The sequence below is a fragment of the Ammodytes marinus genome (genome assembly GCF_949987685.1).
Source record: "Ammodytes marinus genome assembly, chromosome: 10".
Taxonomy (NCBI): Eukaryota; Metazoa; Chordata; class Actinopteri; order Uranoscopiformes; family Ammodytidae; genus Ammodytes; species Ammodytes marinus.
Window position 1 is genome coordinate 3958460 of NC_137214.1, and position 23088 is coordinate 3981547.

Sequence of the window (23088 nt, forward strand, 5' to 3'; positions counted from 1 at the left end):
CTGCAGTCTTAGAGTGCTCTCTACTGGCTGAGGACACAAATGGCTAACAGAACCAGAGCACCAAAAAAAAACAAAGCATTGTACACAATGAGGTCAATACATTTCAGTAAGCCCTTTAAGAAGTGTATTAAAATATGTCTTTATTTACAAATAAGAAAAAAGGTTATGAAAGAGCTATCACACATTTAATAGTTATTGCTTCTGCTAACACCCACAGGAATTGGAAAGGAATATACATGGAGTTACATCTTCCAAAACACCTTTTCACACTAAAAAAAGCATCTCACACATTTGAATGCTAAGACTAATGGACGACCTCATTATTCATATCTTCTCCTGTACAAACACACTGTCAAATCTGCTTCTAACATTTATTTTTTAAATGAAAGAAAAAAATGAAAAAAACATAAATCTATTTTGCTCTACGTAACAAATTGACCCAAAGGTTGGTAAACCCATCATCATGTGGCCATTACAGTTCACTCTTTAAATGCATTTTAATACTGATAGATTTGACACAGAATTATAAGCATAAAACAAGATTTTTCTTTTAAAGACCTACTTCACCGGTTTGAATATGAAGGTGTATTGAATTCTGAGATCCTATGTAGTATAAATGTGCGATTTTTTTTTTTAAACGGTTCATCCTAGCCTGAGAAAAGGCAGAAAGAGTGTTTTTTTTTACCTTATATTTCTCTTTCTCGTGACATCACAGAAAGAGAAATATAGGGTTAAAAAAAACACTCTTTCTGCCTTTTCTCAGGCTAGGATGAACCGTTTAAAAAAAAAAAATCGCACATTTATACTACATAGGATCTCAGAATTCAATACACCTTCATATTCAAACCGGTGAAGTAGGCCTTTAAGTGTCAGAGTAAGGGCTTGGTTTAAAAAGGAGCACAACAAATACATGGAATTGGCAGCTGGGTTAGTTGTCGGTTCTTGTCTTGTTGAACACCTCCATTACGCCTTGTGATTTCCTGACGAAAACAAAAAAGAATTAGGCTTGCGGGAAAATATCTTAAAGGAATAGGTCAACATTTATTTTTATTTTTAGCTTGTTGCCTCCCTCTCGGGTACACTGTCATTTTAGAATCAATTACACAGTGGAAGGAGACTGCATCTACTCATATACAAAGTTGGTTTTTTTTACCTACTGACAAGCACATCTGCAGTGGTTTGTGATCCCAAGTCCCAACAAGCACATAGGACCGTTAAGTGATATTAAATGAATCTACCAACTGACTGTGCAGGCAGGCTAATGTTCCCCTTGACTACCAGTGTTTAAGCTAAGCTAATTAGCAATGAGCGACCCTTACACATGTCACCTTCAAAAATGCACACAGTTAAATGAATGGTTTCTGTCGCATTGTCTTGAACCCGAGAGTGAAGCAACACGTTACTTTTACTTTACTAAAGCAAGGTTAAATCCGTGAAGAAAATGTTCATTTTATTCTCATTACATGGTCCCTTGTCTTCAAAGTCTTGGCTGTTAGGGCTGTAATGATACACCTACTCTAGGTTCCATTTGTATCACGATGTTTGACCCACGATTCGCTACATACAACAAATTTGAAAAGCATTTTATTTAAATAACATTTAATAACAAATAACCTCAACAGATTTGAACACAAAGAACACTATAAGCCAAATGAATAAATAAATAACCAAAGATTTCTACATTTCTAACATTTCTCTGTAACAAAATAATACTGTTGTAAAATATAAAGATTTGAACTGTGCTGTAAATCAAGTTAGAAGACAAATAAACACTTAACAGCTTCCTTCACCAAACCTGATTGGTTGATTCAAGACGAGTAAAAAAATTAAAATAAAAAATTTAATAAAAATGGCGATTGTGCGATACAGTATGGTGGCTCTAGGGGACAGTCCTAACCTTCTTTCAGGGGTTCAGGGGCCTCACTGGGCCTGTTCTCCTTGTCGTGGTGGAAAGCTTTGCTGGAATCAAACCTGCTGCGACGGCCACCGGGCAGCTCTGACTTCAGCTGCTCCAGATCACTCCTCTGTCTGCTCACCTGGGAACGCAGCTTAGACACCTCCTACACACACACACACACACACACACACACACACACACACACACACACACACACACACACACACACACACACACACACACACACACACACACACACACACACACACACACACACACACACACACACACACACACACACACACACACACACACACACACACACACACACACACACACACACACACACACACACACACACACACACACACACACACACACACACACACACAAAATCTTAAAAGGCAGTCATTCTCCATAATGTAACATTAACTATACCTAAGTACCTCGTATAACCCCAAGAAGAACATGTTGAATAGAAACACACAAGTGAAGAGAGCAACACCAGAGACGCATATAAACAAAACAGTAGTGCAAGGACACAGTGCAGATAAAAATAACTGTAGTGAAATAGGATACTGTATAATGTAATAGAATAATAGAAAATATTTAAAAAAAAAAAGATGTACAAGCGATATGGTGGTTGAGCTTGAGACAATCATGTGTGTGTGTGTGGTGTGGTTGCTCGAGTGTCATGGTCACCTGCTTTAGGTTGATGTTCTCGTCTTTGAGTTTCATGACGTGTTTGATCTTCTGCTTCTGGTTGTGGTGGCCCAGCAGACTGGCGTAGGCGTCAGACAGCTTGTTCAGCTCCTCCTGGTTGGTCCCGTTCTCGTTGAGGAGAGCGTTTCTCTCCGCCGCAAACGCATTGAGCTGCTCCTGTGGGAAACAACAACATGGGCCGTTAAATGTGCAGTGTGTAAAAAAATGTTTTTAGCTATTATAAACTAAATTAAAAACGTACTTATGGATATTATAATTATTTGTTATGATATCTGCTATGAAAAAATTCCCAAAATTCTACACACTGCAGGTTTAAGGGTCACATATAATGCACATTTTCAGATTCAAAAGATTTGGATTTTTGGTTTCTATAAGACATCGTTTTTATGGTGTAGTGTCCGAAAAAAAAAAATTATATTTCCGACAGTGCGCATTGCTGAATCTCCTCTTTTCAGCCTCTGTCTGAAACACTCCGTATTTAAGCCCGTCTCTTGAAGCTCCGCCTTCCAAAAGGCCCAGTCTGCTCTGATTGGCCCCTGAATCCAACTGCTAGAGGGTAGTGCTAAGTTAGGTTGGTAATGAGGGGGCGTGGCTTCTCCCCTTATGACATCACAAGGAGAGAGTAATCTGACTGGGGATTTTGAACACGGGTTTTCAGATAGGTGGAGAAAAAGAGAGAGGGTTGTTTTCTTCTCGTACTTGAGAGCCATATTAATGTTGACAGACAACATATAAACAAGTCCATTTTGCATCAATAGGTGACCTTTAAGAGGCTTTCTGACATTTATCTTGACATCCGCATTAATTGATTGTTTTGGACTAGCGTTATCACCTTTATATTTGGCTAACCAGTTAGCAAACAAATATGTATTAACAGATCCAGTAGACAGAGCAACAGTATTCATTTGGGACATCCAACACTTGTCTGTGTGTGTGTGTGTGTGTGTGTGTGTGTGTGTGTGTGTGTGTGTGTGTGTGTGTGTGGTGCGAGGCAGGAAGCATACAGTGACCTTTTTACAGTTTTTTTTTTGTTTGTTTAAAATAGCTCTTCCGTCTAGCAACATGGTCGATAAGAGCAGCCACACTGAATCAATACGGTAAAGTTACTGTCTGTAAAAGTTAAATATTGAGCTCAAAGACACTAGGCTGCTCCTACAGGCAAAGTGGAGCCCCAGAGTCGAAGGATCATTAGTAGGGCTGTAACGACATGTGTATCGAACACATTATTATCATTTTTTTTAGTCTTAAGTTTTGGATAAAAGGTTTGGTGAAGGAAGCTCTAGGTGTTAAGTGTTTATTTGTTTTCTAACTTGGTTTACAGCACAGTTCAATATTATTTATTTTTCAACGGTATTATTTTGTTACAGAGAAGAGAGAAATGTTATTTATTTATTCATGTTGCTTATATTGTTCTTTGTGTTCAAATCTGTTCAGGTTATTTGTTATTAAATGTTACATTAAATTAAATGTTATTCTAAATGTTATTTAAATAAAATGATTTTCAAATTTCAAAAATCGTTGTATGTATCGAATCGTGGGTCAAAAATCGTGATACAAATCGAATTGTGAATTTTTGTGTTGTTACAGTCCTAATAATGATCAGTGCTACATTTCATCCCTATGACAAACGCCCTTTCACATCACACGGTCATCTTTTTCTTACTTAGAACATTAACATATTGGTTGCGTTCCGAATCGCATACTTTCTACTATATAGTATGTAGAAAAAAGATTTAGGATGTCCCGATTCTTGTGGCCAGATTTAGGATGGTTAGAAGTACCCGGATGTCCTACTTCATGCGGCCAAGATTGTTAGGTTGCGTTCCGAATCGCATACTCTTTCTTTTTTCTATTCTACATACTACATCCGACGATAAAAAGAATCTAGTTAGGATGCAGTAGACATACTATTGGGACATACTTTTCTCTCTTATTTCATCATAACATTGCGCCTTGATCTTGCCTCTTGCTTTTATATCCGTCGCATCCCCGTTTGTTTTCATAACATGGACCTATAGGCTTCGTCGATGTTACGTCACTTCACGTGCGCACTGGATTGTGGGTCAGAATCGCCCAAATAGGATGCACTTTTCAACACTAACAATCTTGGCCGCATGAAGTAGACCATCCGGGTACTTCTAACCATCCTAAATCTGGCCACAAGAATCGGGACATCCTAAATCTTTTTTCTACATACTATATAGTAGAAAGTATGCGATTCGGAACGCAACCTTAGTGTTGAAAACGGCATCCTATTTGGGCGATTCTGACCCACAATCCATCGTGCACGTGAAGTGACGTCACATCGACGAAGCCTCCATATGAAAACAAACGGGAATGCGACGGATATAAATGCAAGAGGCAAGATCAAGGCGCAATGTTATGATGAAATAAGAGAGTAAAGTATGTCCCAATAGTATGCCTACTGCATCCTAACTAGATTATTTTTTATCGTCGGATGTAGTATGTAGAATAGAAAAAAGAAAGAGTATGCGATTCGGAACGCAACCCTAGATTTGCCTAACTTGAATGACAGCTGGCCTGGGCCTTGAGAGATGACTTACCTGGAAGGGCCTGACTTTGGCAAACAGCTCCTCGTATTGTGTCCTCCACTGTTCCATCTCTGAACTTTGGGCGCTTGGAAGAAAAGAAGTGAGGAGTTAAAAAAATTGCAGAAAACAAATTCTAATGTTGAACACATTCTAGGGGCTGCACAATCAATCACATTTTTATATTTTTCTTTCACTGAATTTGGGTGAATAATGGCGGAAGAGCAATTTTATTTCGATGCAAAGACTTGTAAATTAGCAGGAATGTGGCTCACACTGAAGTCGAAAATTTGTTATGTTTATGTCATTGTTTGAGCGACAAAAATATGTCTCTAAAAATAAATAAATAAATCGGGATCCCAATATTGATCATAAAAAATAATGGTGATAATGGCCATAATGGTGCAAGCCCTATAAGACACACACACACACAAATCCCTCCTCTCACCCTTTCTCCTGCGCCTCAGTGATTTGGCCTTGCAGCTCCCGTGCCTGCTGGTCCATGTCCCACTGCAGTGAGACCTTGTCCTGGGTCAGTAGGTCTACCTGCTGCTGTAGAGCCTGTGTGGTCTCTGCCTGGAGCCTGGAGCCTTGTTCCACCTCAGCCAGCCCACACTCCAGCTTCTCTCTGGCCTCTTCTGCCACGCTGAGCTGCTGTTGGAGAGCCAGCATGGACGGCTCTTTGACTTCTATTTCAGACAGGAGACTATTCCTTTCCTGCTCTCCTCTCAGAACCTCCGTCTGTAGCCTGATGCACTCTTGTTTCTCTGCCTCCACCGCCGCCTGCGTTTGGAGTCTCTCTCGTCTTTCTTGCTGGAGCTGATCCATCATTTGCTCTTTTTCCTGGCTGACCTCGGCTAGCGCTTTCTGGAGCTTTTCTTCCTGAGCTCCAGTGTGAGCCGTGTGCTGCTGGATCTCCTGCTGTAGTGAAGTGATGTGGCCCAGGTGCTTCTCCTCCATGGCCTTCATCTCTTCTTCTCTGTGTGCCAGCTCAGTCTGCACCTCCAGCAGTGTTCTGTCAAGTCAAGGACAAAAAAGGGCAATTTTAAACAATCCCTGCGTTCCAATACTCATAATATCTACTATTCAGTATGCCAGAAAAAGATTTAGGATGTCCCAATAAATGCACGTCAATTGTAGTATGCTGAAAATACATAAATGCCCCACTAACTCCAGTTGCACTTTGGAGTATTCATCTTTATTCTAGACATAATGAAAAAAAAACTTCCTTATCTGTTTTTTTTTCTCTCTCTCCTGTGGCCCTAAAACTTTTCTGTACTTTAGTATGTAGTGTAGTAAAAAGAAAAAGTATGTGATTTGGAAAGCAGGGACTGTCCCAGTATCTTCATGGACACGTAATGGTGCTCTTCTGGGTAAAACTGGAGTTTTTACACCCTCACGGACCTCAAGCAAAAATGAACCTTTTTATGGTCTGAGCGTAAGGTGGAGCAGCTATTAATAAATAATGAAATAAAGGAATTCATTCATTCATTGTTGCGTGATTTGTTTGGTGTATACCGAGACATGATCCTCTTATTATCACACATATTGATTGACTTTCTACATCATTTATATCTCCAAGTGTGGTATTTTTTTCAAGTCTACATTTATATTTTTTTAAATATCACAATAAATAACTGAAAAAACAATTTTTTTTTTATTCTTACCGAGGTATTATTGCATTGAGAGTTTTTTTTAATGCTGTTACTCCCTATACATGACTGTTATTTCAACGGATCCAGAGTGAAGTTGAAGCCTATACCTTGAGATCTCCTCCCTGGCCTTGGCCTCAGCTGACTGTCTCTCCTGGAGCTCCTCCTCTTTCTGCTGAATCTCTCTGTCTGTCTCGTCCTTCATCCGCTGTCTCACTCTCTCCAGCTCTGCCTCCAGGTCTCTGTGCCGGCCCTCTGCTCCCTCCACAGCCTGTCTGGCACTACAGAGGGGCAAGAGCAGTTAAAGGTTCAGTAAGCGGAATGGTCAGTTTAGCTAACTTCCTGTCAGTGACTGCAGTAAAGCAGTCCCCTCCCTCGTCACCACATTAATGCACTGCGGTCTGCAAGCAGCGAGTTATCTAGCATCATCTCAGATCCATAAGTGTGATGAAACATGATAAAAACCATCTCAACAGACATCGGGAAGGATTTTTACCTGCTCCGCCATTGTAGGCGCATACACATTCCCCCATCTGTCGCTCTGCACGTGCACCGGCAGTGAGACGGGTGCCGGTTTGTAGCGTTCTCTCTTCTAATTGGTTATTAGTAGTGGGATCCCCGAAAAGTTTGCCAATTAAATGCAGAGCGGGTGACTGAGAGATAGGCTTTATGAAACGTGCACACTATAAGTGATCAATGTATGAATAAAGAGCGATTTAACACTTATATTAATTAACATAAATAAATCGCTTACTTCACCTTTAAGTCTTAGGGCTGGGCCATTTCACCTCAAAATCAATATCACATTTTACCTCCATTACGATTAATGAACCACTATCTAGATTTTTGCCTTCATGGTTCACGGACATAGTTCAGGGTTTGTACTGTAAATACACTCAACTATTAAAGTGGGACATTTTTAGCTAATGAACTAGATATTATCTTTGTAATAAAAAAAATAAAAGAAAACTGAAGGAAATGCACAGATGAACTATTTGTGGTTATTTATTGAATATTTTCAACTGAAATCAAAGCATCGTATGAAAATGAAAATGTCACATTTCAGTTTTGAAGTTAAAAATCAAGTTCTCTAAAACAATGTTAAAATTAATATCTTGCATTTCTTGCAAATCAAGTAATTATTTTCAATACTGCCATTTGAGAAGTAGAAAATAACTTGAATCTCTTGTTATCAAATATTTTACATTTTTCCATGTGAAAAAAATAATTAAAAATTTAATTTCTAGTAAATGAATATTTCAAATATAAATGTCATTATAAAATTCAATAAATCATTGCTGATTAAGAGTAAAAAACGTGGGGCTTGGACCGGGCCCAAATCAAAAAGTTCATCACGTTTAAGTGGATTACAGGGTCTGAATGTCAGTTTCCAATCATCGCCCAGCCCTTCTTCCACGTTAGACATTCTGCCATTAGCTTAAACTGCTAACATTTCAGAAAAAGATTTTTTTTTCGCGCTCACCTTTCCAGCTCTGTGACAATGTCGGCCATCTTGCTCAGTGAGTTTGCGTGTGCTTCTTGGAGTTCTCTCATGGCTGCTGAATGCTCCTCTTTTAAAGCTGCCACGTCATTGCTCTTACTTCAAAAATGACAAGTCAAAAGTGCCCCATGTGTTAATAGCATTAGACCTGGACTTTACTGGCCCCCAAAAACACAATATACTCTACTGATAAACGCATCATCCCAAGATATTTCACTTCTCTTCATTTGAACAGACTTGGAACGCTTGAAGAAATGGACTGTTTAACAGGAAAATCTAAAAAAATACCATATCCCTCACATACATCAGTAAACATGTTGAATGACAGATATAGCATATAGTTGAGTGAGAGAAAATTCATTTGGAAAACGTATCTAGTTTGCTAGCTCTTCAATTAAATTGAATAAAGTGATATATATATATTTGGGTTTTAGACTCCTGGTTGGTCAAAACAAGACATATATAAAGCTGTCACCTGGCCTCAGAGAAATTGTGATAGGCATGTTTTTGATAAGTTACATTATTTATTAAAAAAAAACTCCAGAAATAACTGACAGCTTTGAGGAAAACAGAAATAATTTGAAGTTGCAGCCATAGCTTGTTATGTGCACAACAAAAAGACTTGCCATCCAAAGTTCAAAAGTTGACTCAAGGTGTTTGTTTGACTGTCAATATCCCTGTCCTTTTCCCTCTCCATCATTTCCCTTCTGTCTCCACTCTCTCCTCTCTAATGAAAGCAAACATGTTCCACTTCAGATGACCTGCTTCCCCCTCACAACCCAGAGAGCAGGCAGTGAGGCGGGCGTGGTCATCAAACTGCTCATTAAAAACACACAATGACCCCCCCCCCCCTCCCCACCTGTCTGTGTGGAACCTGTGATGGACTGGCAACCTGTCTTTTTACCTTTCTATTGTATTGTAGATTTTATTTGACATGGACATGACAATATCATTAGACGAACCAGATGCATTGTTTTCAGTGTATTAGCATATATGCTAGTTTTCAACACTTGTCCACAGGAGGCTTTTTAAAAACAACAAAAAAACTTAAGACAGATCAAGATCAGTGTTTCCCCTACCATTATACAGGCCTGGCGGGCCCGCCAGGCCAACGGGACCCCCCGCCAGGCCAACAGCAGCCTGACTTTAAAAAAATAAAAATAAAAAAATTAATTGATTCCGTAATAATCATTTGCGAGCGTCTGCGCGGCACTGTCGGTCTACCCCTCGTGTGCGCCTGTCTTTACAACCTCTCGTTTGATCATCCCATCAGCTGATCTGTGTGTCTGCGTGTGTGTATGTGTTCTGCGCGAGGCGCGATGCGCGTGTGCATTCGGTGCACACTTGTTAGACACGGAAGCCAATGAGCAGGAGCATGACTAGCAAGCAAACGTTGAACTAATGGCGAAAATAAAACCAGCGCCTGCTCTGTGGAGATATTAAGGACTCAGTAACAGGGACGTTGAACAAGAAAAAGTGCTGAGCAAAATTTAGAAAGTTAAAATCGCTACGTCGCCGTGGCAACACAACCAATCTTTATCAACAGCAGAGACAGCGCTGAAAAAACGGCATGCACTCGTTTCAGTAAGTTTACAGAAGTGCCTCACTGCTACTGCCTTTGGCATTTTTCTCAGAAAAGCATTAATTTGTTTTCAGGAGACATATTAATTTATTTATTGTTTTAACTGTTAAGTTATCTTGAAAACAGCAGGCCATAGCCTACAAGCTTTATTTTTTTGTATTTTCAATGCTAGGCCTACTTTATTTTTGTTTTAAATTGAGAAATAGGCTAGATGAAATATAATGGTCGGAATAGGGAAGTTGCCTTAAGAAGCACACATGTTGATAGGCTAATCATGATGTGTAGCTAATCATGATGTGTAGCCTATGTTAATTAATTAATTTTCAACAAGGCTATTTGCATGAAAAATAAATTAAAACAATGTTTCAGTAGGCTAGCTTCAAGGTGAGGTGATTCAGATTATTCCAGAAATGAGTACTAGACAGGACTTGTCTATATTAGATCTTAGTGTTTATTGTTTTTTTTCATTGAAATCCACGTGTTTTTCTTCAATAGATTACGTGGCTTGTATCTCCAAATTATTACAGAAAATAGTTATAGGCAGGACATATGACAGTTGTTTACAGAGCACAGAATTGAACAGATTTCGCCTCTCAAAGTGCACCAGATTGATGTATTTAACTTTAAAAGGATAAGGTTTCTTCTGCAGGGGGATGCCCCCAGACCCCCCTAGAAGGTCCATTCTCACCCAGCAGGATCTATCCTGATCTAAATCCTGTGAGAAACACCACATGTACAAACGTACTGATGAATGTGAAAGTATAACCCTATGCCCTCATTTTTAACGGGCTGTCAAAAGAGGCTCATCCCAAATGGGGTTCGTTTTGGTCAATGTCTTCTAGAAATTTGGTACGCACGTGGCGCGCATACTCTTTATCAGCTCTTACCACCGGGCCTAAAAAATATTCTAGGGGAAACACTGAAGATCAAATACTGATGAGGGAACAACTGACCAGTTTACAGAGCCTAGGCTATAGTATTAACACCAAATTTATTTTCTGCTCTCACAGTTTTGACAGGTAGCTTGATTGAGACAAAAATGTGCTAATCATGTCAACAAGCGTTCTGCAGAATGGCTTAGACCCACTTTTAAACTAGTGCTGACTGTGTTTGAACTTAGTTAGTCCTTTTCTCTCAAAGTCAAAGTCTGTTATTGTCAGTTCTGATATATGCAAGACATACATTGGAATAGAAATGGCGTTTATCTCTGACCCACAGTGCAGTTGGAACGAAAAAAAAAATAGAATAAACAAGATAAACATAAACAATATTTACACAAGAAAATTCTAAACACTAAGTCGTGCAAAGGAATTTTATGTGCAACATAAAACAGTATATATAAAATAGAATAGAAAGTAAAAAGTAGATAAGTTAAATTGAAATGTGCAATGTTAAATCAATTGATTGTACTGTATTTGTCTCGTTGTACGGTGTCCTTGCGTGTCATGAAAGGCGCCTTTAAACAAAATGTATTATTATTATTATTAATGTGATAAATATTTTACAATGTGCAATATGCAAATCAACTGGCTGTACGTCTCATGTGTGTCTCACTATGTTGGCTCACCTGTCCAGCAGAGCCCTGGCTTGACTGAGGCATGTCTCCAGCTGCGTGTTGTCCTCCTGCAGCCTGTGTGAGGCCTCCTGGCTGCCGTGTATCTCCTCCCTCCTGCCTTGCTCCTGCTCCTCTAACTGGGCCAGCTCCCCCAGCACCTCCTCCATCTCCTCCTGAAGATGGTTCAGACGTTCTGAAGACTCCTCCCTCTCCTGGGCCACCAGCACAGACAGGGAGTCCACGAGGGCCTGCACACAACAGGGGGAAAGCTCAGTGATGGCTTGGGACACAACGCTAGCCTGGAAATCCAGACCCATATCTAGAACGATAGAGGGTCTGGCCACGATCGATAGTAATTCCAAACTCAAGGGGCGGCTCCTACTTGTGCACTTCAAATGACACTGCACGCAATTGGATAGCACTACAACCAATCAGAGCAATGAGCAAGGTGACGTATTAAGCCCCGTTCGTTTCGCGACCAGCGGCATTAACTGTTAAATTAAACTTTTGCCGTGGTCGGTCGGCAAAACAGAACATTCCTCTTACTTGCTAATGAAAGATTTGAGTGCCGTCTTCTATATCGTTAAGGGTCGAGGCCAAAGTCGTCAAAAAATTCAAACAACATATCCGTAGCCATTTTTGATGTTTACTATCACGGCTTCGAAGGCGCGTGCACAGCACTGTCGTCATCCGGTTACGTCCTCCCCAGAGTACCATACATAGGGCTCTGGCCCGCCCATATCAGAAAGAACCAATTGAAACGTAGAGCTTCAATGGAGAGTGTCCATACCAACAGGCGCAGCAAATGTAATTTGCCAGCAGTAGGTCTGGATTTCCAGGCTTCCACAACGCAGCAAATCCCCCCCCCCCCCCAAAAAAAAGAATATGCCAAATTAAAACCAAATACTATGTGTGACCTTTTCTTTCTCCAGTTCCTCAGTCAGAGCAGCGTGTTCTTGCTCCAGCTGCGTCAGTGTCTTTGTCTCCTCCCTCCTGGCCTCCTTTAACAACGCCAGCTCCGCTTTCAACTCCTGCACCCTCCTCAGCCCCTGCTCCTGGGTCTTGCCTGAGAAAAAAATATTAACATTATATTTAATAGTCAAACAATCATTCATGCATAACCTAGTCTGTTGTTTTCAGCAAAAAAAATTAAAAATAAAATAAATGTATGCGACAGGATCATATGCCTCGTTTCCACTGAGCAGTACGGTTTGGTTGGGTATGGAACTTTAACCCTAGATCTGGCTTACATTTCCACTGCCGACAGCACCATTACTTGGTAGGCGGGGTTTATGCCGTACGGCGAGTCATATAGTCATAGTCTTACAGTACTTATCGAGACATTGTAGCAACAGTACAAAGTGTAGACCCAATTAACGGACTGCAGTGTGTAGCTCTATCCTTTTGAGACAGCTTGGTAACCCCCTCAGTGAAAGGGTGACAAAATATAGGTACGGAACGGTTGGCTTATTATTTTGACTACTTGAATACTTTCCAACGTTTGACAGCTGAAACCAAACCGAACCTACCGCTCAGCGGAGAAAGGAGGCTTTTTAGTGGAACATTAGGGCTGTAACGACACAAAAACTCACAAACTGTTCTGTAAACCAAAAATCAACTGAGAAAACAAATAAACACTTAAGAGCTACAGCTTCCGTCGCCAAACCTTTTATCCAAAACCTAAGCAAAATAAAAAAATTCAAAAATTGCGATTCTGCCAACGCGATGCGGGATCGTGGCTCTGTGTATCGCGATTCTCGGTTCAATACACATATGGTTACAGCCCTATGGAACATACTTCTCTCCTCCTCAGAGAACAGATACAGCCCTATGGAACATACTTCTCTCCTCCTCAGAGAACAGACACCTCTGTTCCCAATGGGCCACCCTCTCGTCCAGCTCCTTCTCCGTCCTCCTCAGCACATCCCTCAGTCGGGCCAGCTCGGCCTCCTGCTGGCGCACCGTGGCGTTGGAGTCCTCCACCTCCTGGTTGGCTGAGTGGATCTGCTGCTCCATCTCACTCACTGACTGGAGTGAAGACTGAAGCTCCAGCTCCTGGCTCTCCAGCCTGCTCTCCACCTCCACCAGAGCAGACTTAAAGGCCTGCAGCTCTGTGAGGAACCTCTGGGCCTCCTCCTCTTTCTGCTCAAGATCCTCTCGAGTGCTTTCCAGTTCAACGGTGCGCTGCTCTAGTTCGCTCTCCAGTTGACTGTGGGGGAAAAATGACAAATGAGTTGTAGTCTTTTTTTAACATTTGTTTATAAAGATTATTTTTTGACATTTTCAAGCTTTATTTGACAGTACAGAGTTGAAATGGGGAGCCAGAGAGAGAGAGAGAGAGAGAGAGAGAGAGAGAGAGAGAGAGAGAGAGAGAGAGAGAGAGAGAGAGAGAGAGAGAGAGAGAGAGAGAGAGAGAGAGAGAGAGAGAGAGAGAGAGAGAGAGAGAGAGAGAGAGAGAGAGAGAGAATGACCTGCAACCACTGCAACGAAGGCCTGAGCCAATATGGTACGCGCTTTATCCACTACACCACTGGAGCATCCGAATGGTTTTTATTTTTTATATTGAAAATGCTCACTTCAAACAAGTAAAGGAAAAAAAGAAAGGGAAAAAAAACGATAAATGAAAATGATAAAAGAAGTGGACAGACATAATAAAGTAATATTTACAAACCACAAATGAAAATGAACTGTCCAACACAGTTGGGAAAAGGGCGAGAAGAATATAATAACCTATTGAAGCTCACCCCTTCTCTCCAAGTCATTCACCCATAATGAATCATCAGCTCGCTTATCGATTTTTAAATCTATACTCTCATTAATAAGAGCTTTAATCTTAATCATTACTAATATAATATTCCTTATCACAAAAATATACTATCTGGCATCAATAATTGGTATACAGAGGAGATGTTACTTGCTCGGGATAAGAATTTGGCATTTTCGGGTAGGGATGGGACAATCCACTTTTTTTAGTTCCGATCCGATTCCGATACCTGGGGTTTGGATATCGGCCGATACTGACCGATACGATATCATAATTGTTATACATTTTTTCGTTGGTGGTGATGTTATGTATTAGGCTAGGAAGGCTTAAGCAATTCTAATTTAAAAGAGCAATAAATATACACAAATGCATATAGGTTTATCTTAAAGGCAGAAATCCTTCTCAATGATCACTTCTGCCCCTGTTTGTCTAAACAGTCTTTCTCTCTCTGGCTGTATTTTACATAGTAGAATTTGTCACAAGCCTCTCCACTTCCTTGACTTGGATTAGCTTTGGTTAGCTCACTGGCTAACAAACTGATATGTACTGTATGTCAAATTATAAAGTGATGTCCTCTTTCCCTCCACCGAACGTCGGCGCATGTTTGCTCTTACATAGTAAAAAAAAAAAATAAAAAAAAAATAAAAATAAAAATAAATAAAAATTAAAAAAAATCGGATTTTAATATCGGAGCTGTCAGTCCGATATCCGATACGCAGATTTCGGCCATATCGGACCCGATACCGGATCGGACCCATCCCTATTTTCGGGTGCTCCGGTGGCGTAGTGGATAGATCGTGTACCATATTGGCTCCGGCCTTCGTCGCAGTGGTCGCAGGTTCAAATCTGACCCGTGGACCTTTACTACAGTTCATCATCCCCCTTCTCTCTGTCTCCCCATTTCAACTATGTACTGTCTAATAAAGCTTGAAAATGCCAAAAAATTATCTTAATTATTTACTTACTTGACTTTCTCCACCTGAGAACCAGCCGCGGTGTTCTGCTGTGTCTTCTCTCTGAGACTCAAGCGCAGGTCCTACAACAAATACACACACGCAGGTCAAAGCAATGTCTTTCACAAAAAAAAAGAAAGAAGTCAGCTGTCTGTAGTATTAAAGCCTATATACCTGGATCTGGTCATTGGCAACATCCAGGTAGCCCTGGACAACAGAGATCTCCTCCCTCAGCTCCTGTACGACAGCTGGGGGAGAAACAAACACAAACATAAAATGATGGATGGTAGTGTAAAGAAACAAACCTGAGAACACAGGCAGAACTATCTTCATCTGAAACATGTGATTTTTATTTGTGCATCCAAGTCAATAATACAGACATAAATGCAATTCCACTGAGCGGTGCGGTTCGGTAGGGCACGCATTTTATTTGCATTTCCAGTGTATAAAGTTGGGAAGGACACCAAAAATGAGCGAATCTTGCCACACCTATTTTCGTCACCCTTTCGTTGGGGTACCAAACCGTCCTAAAGGGTACTAAGTGGGTGGAGCTACACACTTCAAAATAACCCGCTGTGTGGTAAATCTCTTTGACAAGAGTGAGAGAAAAAAAAGGTCAGCATGCAGCTCTTTGTTTAATACGTCATGTTTATTGGCAGTGGAAACACAAGCCATATCTAGGGTAACCGTGTCTTTACCAAACCGTACCATGCCGAACTGTGCTGCTCAGTGGAAACGAGGCATTAATGTTCATAACACAGACTGAAAAAAAAAAAAAAAAAACAGGCAACTAGTCCTGAGATTATCCCTGCGTTCCAATCCCCATACTTCCATACTATTTAGTATGCCAGAAAAAGATTTAGGATGTCCCAATACATGCACGTCAATTGTAGTAAAAAAAAAATACATAAATGCCCCACTAACTCCCATTGCATTTTGGAGTATTTGTCTTTATTCTAATCTAGACATGTCTCAACATAATGAAAAAAAAAAAATCCTTATCATCCTTTTTCTCTCATGTGTTCCTAAAACTCTTCTGTACTTTAGTATGTAGTGTAGTAAAAAGAAAAAGTATGTGATTTGGAATGCAGGGTATATTTAAGCCGTCATGTGTAAACAAAACTAAATGTGTGCCAAGGGAATAGCAAAAAAACATATTTCACCATGCAATCGACCGTTCTCATTCTCCAACTCTTCGTTCAGGGATTTGGTCACTTGATGAAGGGCCTCTATAAAAAAATAAAAAAATAAAATTACAGCCCTCGTTAGTGGTTATTACATTGTTACTGTTCATGCACCTTTATACATGTTAAAATGTGTGTCTCACTAGTAGCACCTTCTAGCTAAATCTTACCCATGTCCTTATTCCTGTCCTTCAGAGCAGTGACGGTAGTCTTGGCAGCTTGGAGGTCAGTTTCTAACACCTTCAGTTGGCCTTCAGTGGTAATCTGCAGGACGCTAAACTCCTGGACACACACACACACAGACAGACAGACAGACAGACAGACAGACAGACAGACACACAGTCAGCATCTACTGTCTGCAGCTAATAGGTCCTCTGATTTAGTGTTCATCTGTGATCAAATCAAGAAAGGATTTTTTTAAAGTAAATAATAAAAGCATGTGTCTGTGTAAAGATGTCATACCTTGTTTTTAACATCCAAAGAGTTCCTGGCCTCCATCAACTCCATAGAGAGAGAATGGATTTTATTTTTTGTAGTGTTGGCAGAAACCTAAAAACAACAACAACATGTCGACATGAATATGGCACCTGGCGTCATCATAAATGCTTCAATTAAAATGATGAATAATACTAATTGAGAGGTCGTAGCAGTGGTGCAATAGCATCACAGTGTTAAATGAGATGCTATTTGTTTGTATGTGGATTGTTGTGACTGTATTTCTCTCCTCTGTCTTAAGTTTCCCCAAAGGGAGTCAGGACAATGAAGAATCATTTAATTTAATTAAAAAATAGGATTTCATCAATACAACACATTAGAGCCTAAATATATAGCAGGGCTCCAGACTGCGACCACATGCTCGCATTTTTCGACCATTTTTAAAACAGTGTTTTTAGTTTACCAGAGCGAGGCAAACTAAAAGCAGCACCAAGTAGGGAGACAGAGATGGAGGAATAATAGATTATGTGTTCCTCTTAACTCTATAACACAACATTAGCGCGATTTTGAAAGGAAAAGTAATGTTTGGCGTAATGCTAACGTTAGCTTTTTGTGTCAGGCTATGTTCGCTATGCAGCGCTATTGCCCATCATCAACAGAGTACTTTTTTAAAACTATGGGGCATGCAACCTCCTCCATGTCCTATCCTCCTCAAAGCCACTGGGAGCACTCACTTTACGTTAATAGTTTTAAAGGTCCACATTCAATGGGCCACTGCATATCTATAAAAAAGCTAACCTTATAGTTGTATTGCAACAAATAACGTTTGTAAAGTGTGTTTGTAATAATTTAAATAGGCCTAGTTAATTTGTGCATCACCTGGTCAGCTATTTCTATTAATTGGGTAAAGAAAATCCCTTTTCCTAAAAGGAATGGCTGGATGATTTCACATGGCAATTAGGTGTTGCAAAATCAAAAACACAATGAGCTGTATCATCTGTTGTCAGTGTAGCAGTCCTAAACATGCTGGCCTTACAATGTCAGTAGGCCAAATATAGTTACAATTGGGGAAAATGTGAATAGATGTGTTGCGGGTCCATTTGTGTGGTAGGATGGCGTAGACTGAGGAAAGGTGGCCGACCAGTAACCATGAGGTCGCTGGTTCGATCCCCGGCACCGGACAGGAGGGTGTTGGTTGTAAAACTAGTAATGTGTCCTTGAGCAAGGCACTTAACCCCAAAACTGCTCCAGGAGCTCCTGCGCAATGACCCCCTCCGAAATGTGGTAACTTGGGAGGGGATATGTGGAAAGACAAATTTCAATGTAACCATTGACTAATAAATTAACTTAATTTTAGGTGTGCCCCTACATTTTCGGCTTGCGGCCCTGAACATGTTGAGTTAGGGGCGCCAGTGCTCCTAGTAATAAAAGGTTAGTCTGGAGCACACCTTGTTCTTGAGGAACTCGTTGATCTTCTTGAGCTCTGCGCGCTGTCTCTCCAGGGTGGTGACAGAGGCAGAGAGTCCGGTCTTCTCTCTGACGGCAGACAGTAGCTTGGCCTCCACCTTCTTCAGCTCCTCCTCCACAGCCTGCAGCCTCCTGTCCTGCTCCCCACGCTGCTGCACCAGGGACCGCATCTGAGGACAGGCATGGGGATATCTCATCTGATTGTATTAACTCCAACAATCAACATATTTTAATTAAAAAGAAAAAAAAAAAAAAAGCTAAGAAAAACACAAAGATAGAACACAAACGTAGATAAAGCAATCCGGTTACGGTATATCAAAGAAACCAAAAGGCATTCGTTTGAGAGAAAACGGGCAGAAGCACAATGCTTAAATATACTCCCGCCCCTACTTTACAGTATTACAAAATAAACAAGTATATTCAGGTCATACAACAACATAGACACAACAATATGACAATACACTTTGCCTAGACATTCCATTTCAATATATTATCCAGGTGCTGAGAGATATAGCTAAAAAGGACACATTGGTGTACCTCTCTCTCCAACAGTTTCTGCTGCTTCCTCTCCACAGTCATGCCATTTCTCTCTTTCTTCACACTTGACCCGTCCATCTAGGTTGACACATAACACACACAGAGGGTTAGTTTCATGGCAGGAGGAACTGTAGAATGTATGGATTTGATCCTTGTAGGTTTGATTTCACATTGCAGGTGTGAACGCCCCCTTAGAAGCCATCTTAGAGACGTAATTGGATGTTGACTTAATAATAAAAAGAATAGAAACTTACCAGACCATCGACTGACATAGTTCTCCGTACAGGTGACATTAGGGCGCTTCTGCAGGGGGATGCTGGTGGTGGCATAGCGCCTGGGGGACGCAGATTATGAGAAATAAATGGCACAGCAAGTGTTTATATATAAATATATGCATTGTCGATGTTTTCTTAGCGTGTTGAATTGTGCTCGTCACGTCTACCCACCTGCCTTAATAAGTCTGAATCGATCAGACTTTTCGAAGGAGGCAGCTCCCTTCAGTTCATCGGGTTTAATCTCATAGGAGCCCGGCGCAGGGGCACAACCTACAGGTTAGCAGAGTGAGTTGAGTAACGTTAGCTTACATTGATTTAGCTTGAGCCCATTGACTTGAATTAACCCCCTAACAGGATAGCACAGTTATAAAGCGTAATTAGTTAACGTCTGCTTAATGCTAGCAATGTCCGCTAACATAAGCTACTTACCGTTGAATACCTGTGGCGGACCAGGCCAGTAGCTTTACGTTTTTTAAAAGTTACTTACCGACGCTTTCGTTGAACCTTTTCAAAGGGGCTCTTGAAAAAGACATGTTTGATCCAGTGTACGTTACTAATTTAGTTTTCCTTAGTGTACGACCGTGTAGATCGGTGTAGATAAGGCTGCAATGCAGCTCCGGGATGACACACAACAACAAAACGATTCACCGCTGAAATTTCAAAAAAAAAGACGTCATACGCACGTTTACGTAAGGGTGGCCAATAGGCATCGAGTCCTGGCCGACGCCACACCTCCCGTCCTTGGCACGAGCCAATCTATCAACTGTTCAGTGGGGAGGAGCTATAGTCTACATTGGTTTGCAATTTTATATACTATCTATGTTTGCAACTGCAGATTTGACAAACACAGAGAAATGTTATAATATTAATCCCAGCGAATGTAAAAGAAACCTATCTATCTATCAATCTATCTATCTATCTATCTATCTATCAATCTATCTATCTATCTATCTATCTATCTATCTATCTATCTATCTATCTATCTATCTATCTATCTATCTATCTATCTATCTATCTATCTATCTATCTATCTATCTATCTATCTATCTATCTATCTATCTATCTATCTATCTATCTATCTATCTATCTATCTATCTATCTATCTATCTATCTATCTATCTATCTATCTATCTATCAATCAATCAATCAATCAATCTATCTATCTATCTATCTATCTATCTATCTATCTATCTATCTATCTATCTATCTATCTATCTATCTATCTATCAATCTATCTATCTATCTATCTATCTATCTATCTATCTATCTATCTATCTATCTATCTATCTATCTATCTATCTATCTATCTATCTATCTATCTATCTATCTATCTATCTATCTATCTATCTATCTATCTATCAATCTATCTATCTATCTATCAATCTATCTATCAATCAATCAATCAATCAATCAATCAATCAATCAATCAATCAATCAATCAATCAATCAATCAATCTATCTATCTATCTATCTATCTATCTATCTATCTATCTATCTATCTATCTATCTATCTATCAATCTATCTATCTATCAATCTATCTATCTATCTATCTATCTATCAATCTATCTATCTATCTATCTATCTATCTATCAATCTATCTATCTATCTATCTATCTATCTATCTATCTATCTATCTATCTATCTATCTATCTATCTATCTATCTATCTATCTATCAATCTATCTATCTATCAATCTCTGTCTCTCATTTTTAATTTATAAATCTTAGTTTTAGCAAAAGGCTATTGTATTGTATTCATGGTGGCTGTTGAGAAATACTTGATAGGGCCTATCAACTTTACATTTCACAAACAACAAGGCTATCAAGACACTGTACATCAGTGTGCTTTATACAATTTGTATCTAGTGAGTCAACCTTTAGCCAACCAGACATTACTGATATAACAAATATTTAATATCCACCAACCCAAAACCTAGGCTATATCTCGAGGTATAAAACCCACACTGCCAGATATGTTACTGGTAGGAAATACTACATCTCTCCTATCCATTGGGCCTAAAAAGCAGTCCAGTCCTAAAATAGACTTAAATAAGTGTATGGAGCAACAGCAAAAAAAGTGTTGTATAAGTGTAATCAGAGAATTAAAACAAATATTTAATTTTTCATGTCTTTCTAATTTCTAACTTAAGGAATAGCCTACTTCACCCATATGGAACCGGCGTTCTATCATTATACAATCGCCATTATAATATAATGAATGAGGTTTTTCTTCCCTCAGTCTTTCCTTGGCCCAGCTGTCCTGCTAATTCTAACCCTACATTTTTACTAGTGTGAGGTCACACTAGTAAAATGTAGGGTTAGACAGTGAGACCATAAAGTACTCTTTCTACCTTTTCTCAGGATAGGAAGAACAGATCTCAAAAATGTTTGCACGTTTATACTACATCTCAGAGTTCAATACACCTTCATATTCGCACCGGTGAAGTAGGTCTTTGACTCATAGGAGAAGCAATAAAAGGTCAAAAAACAATATCGAAAAACAATTTTTTTTTTCAGTTAAACATTTTTTATTTCATGGAAATACAACATCTTTTCATTGTTGTACATGTTAAATTATTATTCTCCATTTTTTTTGTACTTCAAAACATGGTCACTTGTACAACAATATCATAAACAAAGCCTGTCATGTCACAAATGGAGCCATCGATGACAATAAATTACACTTGCCATGCTTAAGGTTTTTGAGATGATACATTTGGTACCTTTATTTTTGACTAGATTAACCTTTTAAATGAATTATACGTCAGAAGTTTGAATAAATACTGTATGATAAAAAGACAAGTGGAGTTACAAAAGAAATTTTTCTTTCATTCAAAACAGAGGCAGAAAAATAGCACAGGGCCGTTTGGAGAGGGTTACTTCTTAATAATAATTCATTTGTTTTTCCTTCATATGAAAAAATTAAGGACAGATTTTTGCATATTTTGATATCGCTGCTAAATCTAAAGCAAAAGTCCAACAATAGTAAATACTGACTATATTCAGGGAAACTGCCCTTTAATGACAACTGACATTTTTAGTTATGTTTCTTTTTAATCCTATATGTGCTGAGTATTTCATAGGTCTGGCTTCAAGACCAACTTCACCCATTCACACTCAAAAAAAGGAGGTTATTCTAGTACAGCACTGTCTTCATATAACCTAGAGGTATCTTCTAATCATCTTTCTTTAATATATATTTATTTTTTTTACTCTTGAAAAAAGCAAAACACATTTACCCAGGTGAAGATTAGATGAATCTTTTTTTTTTTCCAAACTGTAAATAATATCAGCGTTCATGTACAGAATATAAAAAATGATTTCCAACGGGACAAAATAGAAGCAAAAACTAAAAACAGTAGATGAGCTTTTTTTTTCCAGCCAGTAAGTAGTAGAGAGAGGCAAGTACGCCTAGTAGAGAGAGGCAAGTACGCCTAGTAGAGAGAGGCAAGTACGCCTAGTAGAGAGAGGCAAGTACGCCGAGGATGTGTAAAAACTTAAAATATTAAATCGATTTAAAAACAAGAACTATTACAACACTCAACACTTCACTAGTTCAACAGTGTAATATACAAGTGGAACTGGCACCGGATAAAAATGTGTGTAAGAGAGGAATAAAAAAAAAAAAAAAAAAGCAACTCCAAAGAATGTGATGTACCTTCAAGAATCCTATTGAAATCAAGCAGTTGAAGGTTAACAAGAAGAAAGGAGTATTCAAAATGCATCAGGGCTAATGCACCATGGACAATGAGCAGACCAAGAGTATTATACAAACCAGTGAGGCATTTAAAATAATAATAATAAAAATGAAATAATCATAATTAGGGGACATGGGTAATGATGGGTAACACAGGTGTACTAGTGCCTGTGCTAGTACTTTTGTTAGTAGCACTTAAAAAAGTACCATGTTTCACTTCAAATATCTTTATATTATTTAGAAAAAAAATTGTTATTTGTTGCATTAATATTTTAGTATTTAAACCTTGTTTACGATTGACTTTTTTGTCGCTTGAT

General features: G+C 39.4%; 1 protein-coding gene across 1 annotated transcript; it reads right to left on the reverse strand.

The window, feature by feature from the left end:
- Positions 1 to 787: 787 nt before the first annotated feature.
- Positions 788 to 19694, reverse strand: hmmr (hyaluronan-mediated motility receptor (RHAMM)). The gene is made up of 20 exons (XM_080035308.1): positions 19562 to 19694; positions 19246 to 19344; positions 19054 to 19133; positions 18800 to 18877; positions 18244 to 18432; positions 16823 to 16909; positions 16531 to 16642; positions 16340 to 16405; positions 15351 to 15424; positions 15189 to 15259; positions 13301 to 13668; positions 12377 to 12525; positions 11472 to 11707; positions 8305 to 8421; positions 6932 to 7102; positions 5618 to 6184; positions 5185 to 5257; positions 2600 to 2776; positions 1898 to 2060; positions 788 to 980 (listed from the first exon to the last, which is right to left on the reverse strand). The coding sequence occupies exons 1-20, from the start codon at positions 19605 to 19607 to the stop codon at positions 964 to 966; spliced, it is 2940 nt and encodes a 979-aa protein (XP_079891434.1). The 5' UTR covers positions 19608 to 19694; the 3' UTR covers positions 788 to 963.
- Between the last annotated feature and the right edge of the window lie 3394 nt (positions 19695 to 23088).

Excerpts from the sequence above, each read along its gene's own strand:
- hmmr (XM_080035308.1), bottom strand. The coding sequence starts at position 19,607 with ATGTCTTTTTCAAGAGCCCCTTTGAAAAGGTTCAACGAAAGCGTCG. Across the intron at positions 18,878-19,053 it reads CTATGTCAGTCGATGGTCTG|ATGGACGGGTCAAGTGTGAA; the intron begins GTAAGTTTCTAT and ends GTGTCAACCTAG. Across the intron at positions 13,669-15,188 it reads TCTCAGGTGGAGAAAGTCAA|TCAACTGGAGAGCGAACTAG; the intron begins GTAAGTAAATAA and ends TTTCCCCCACAG.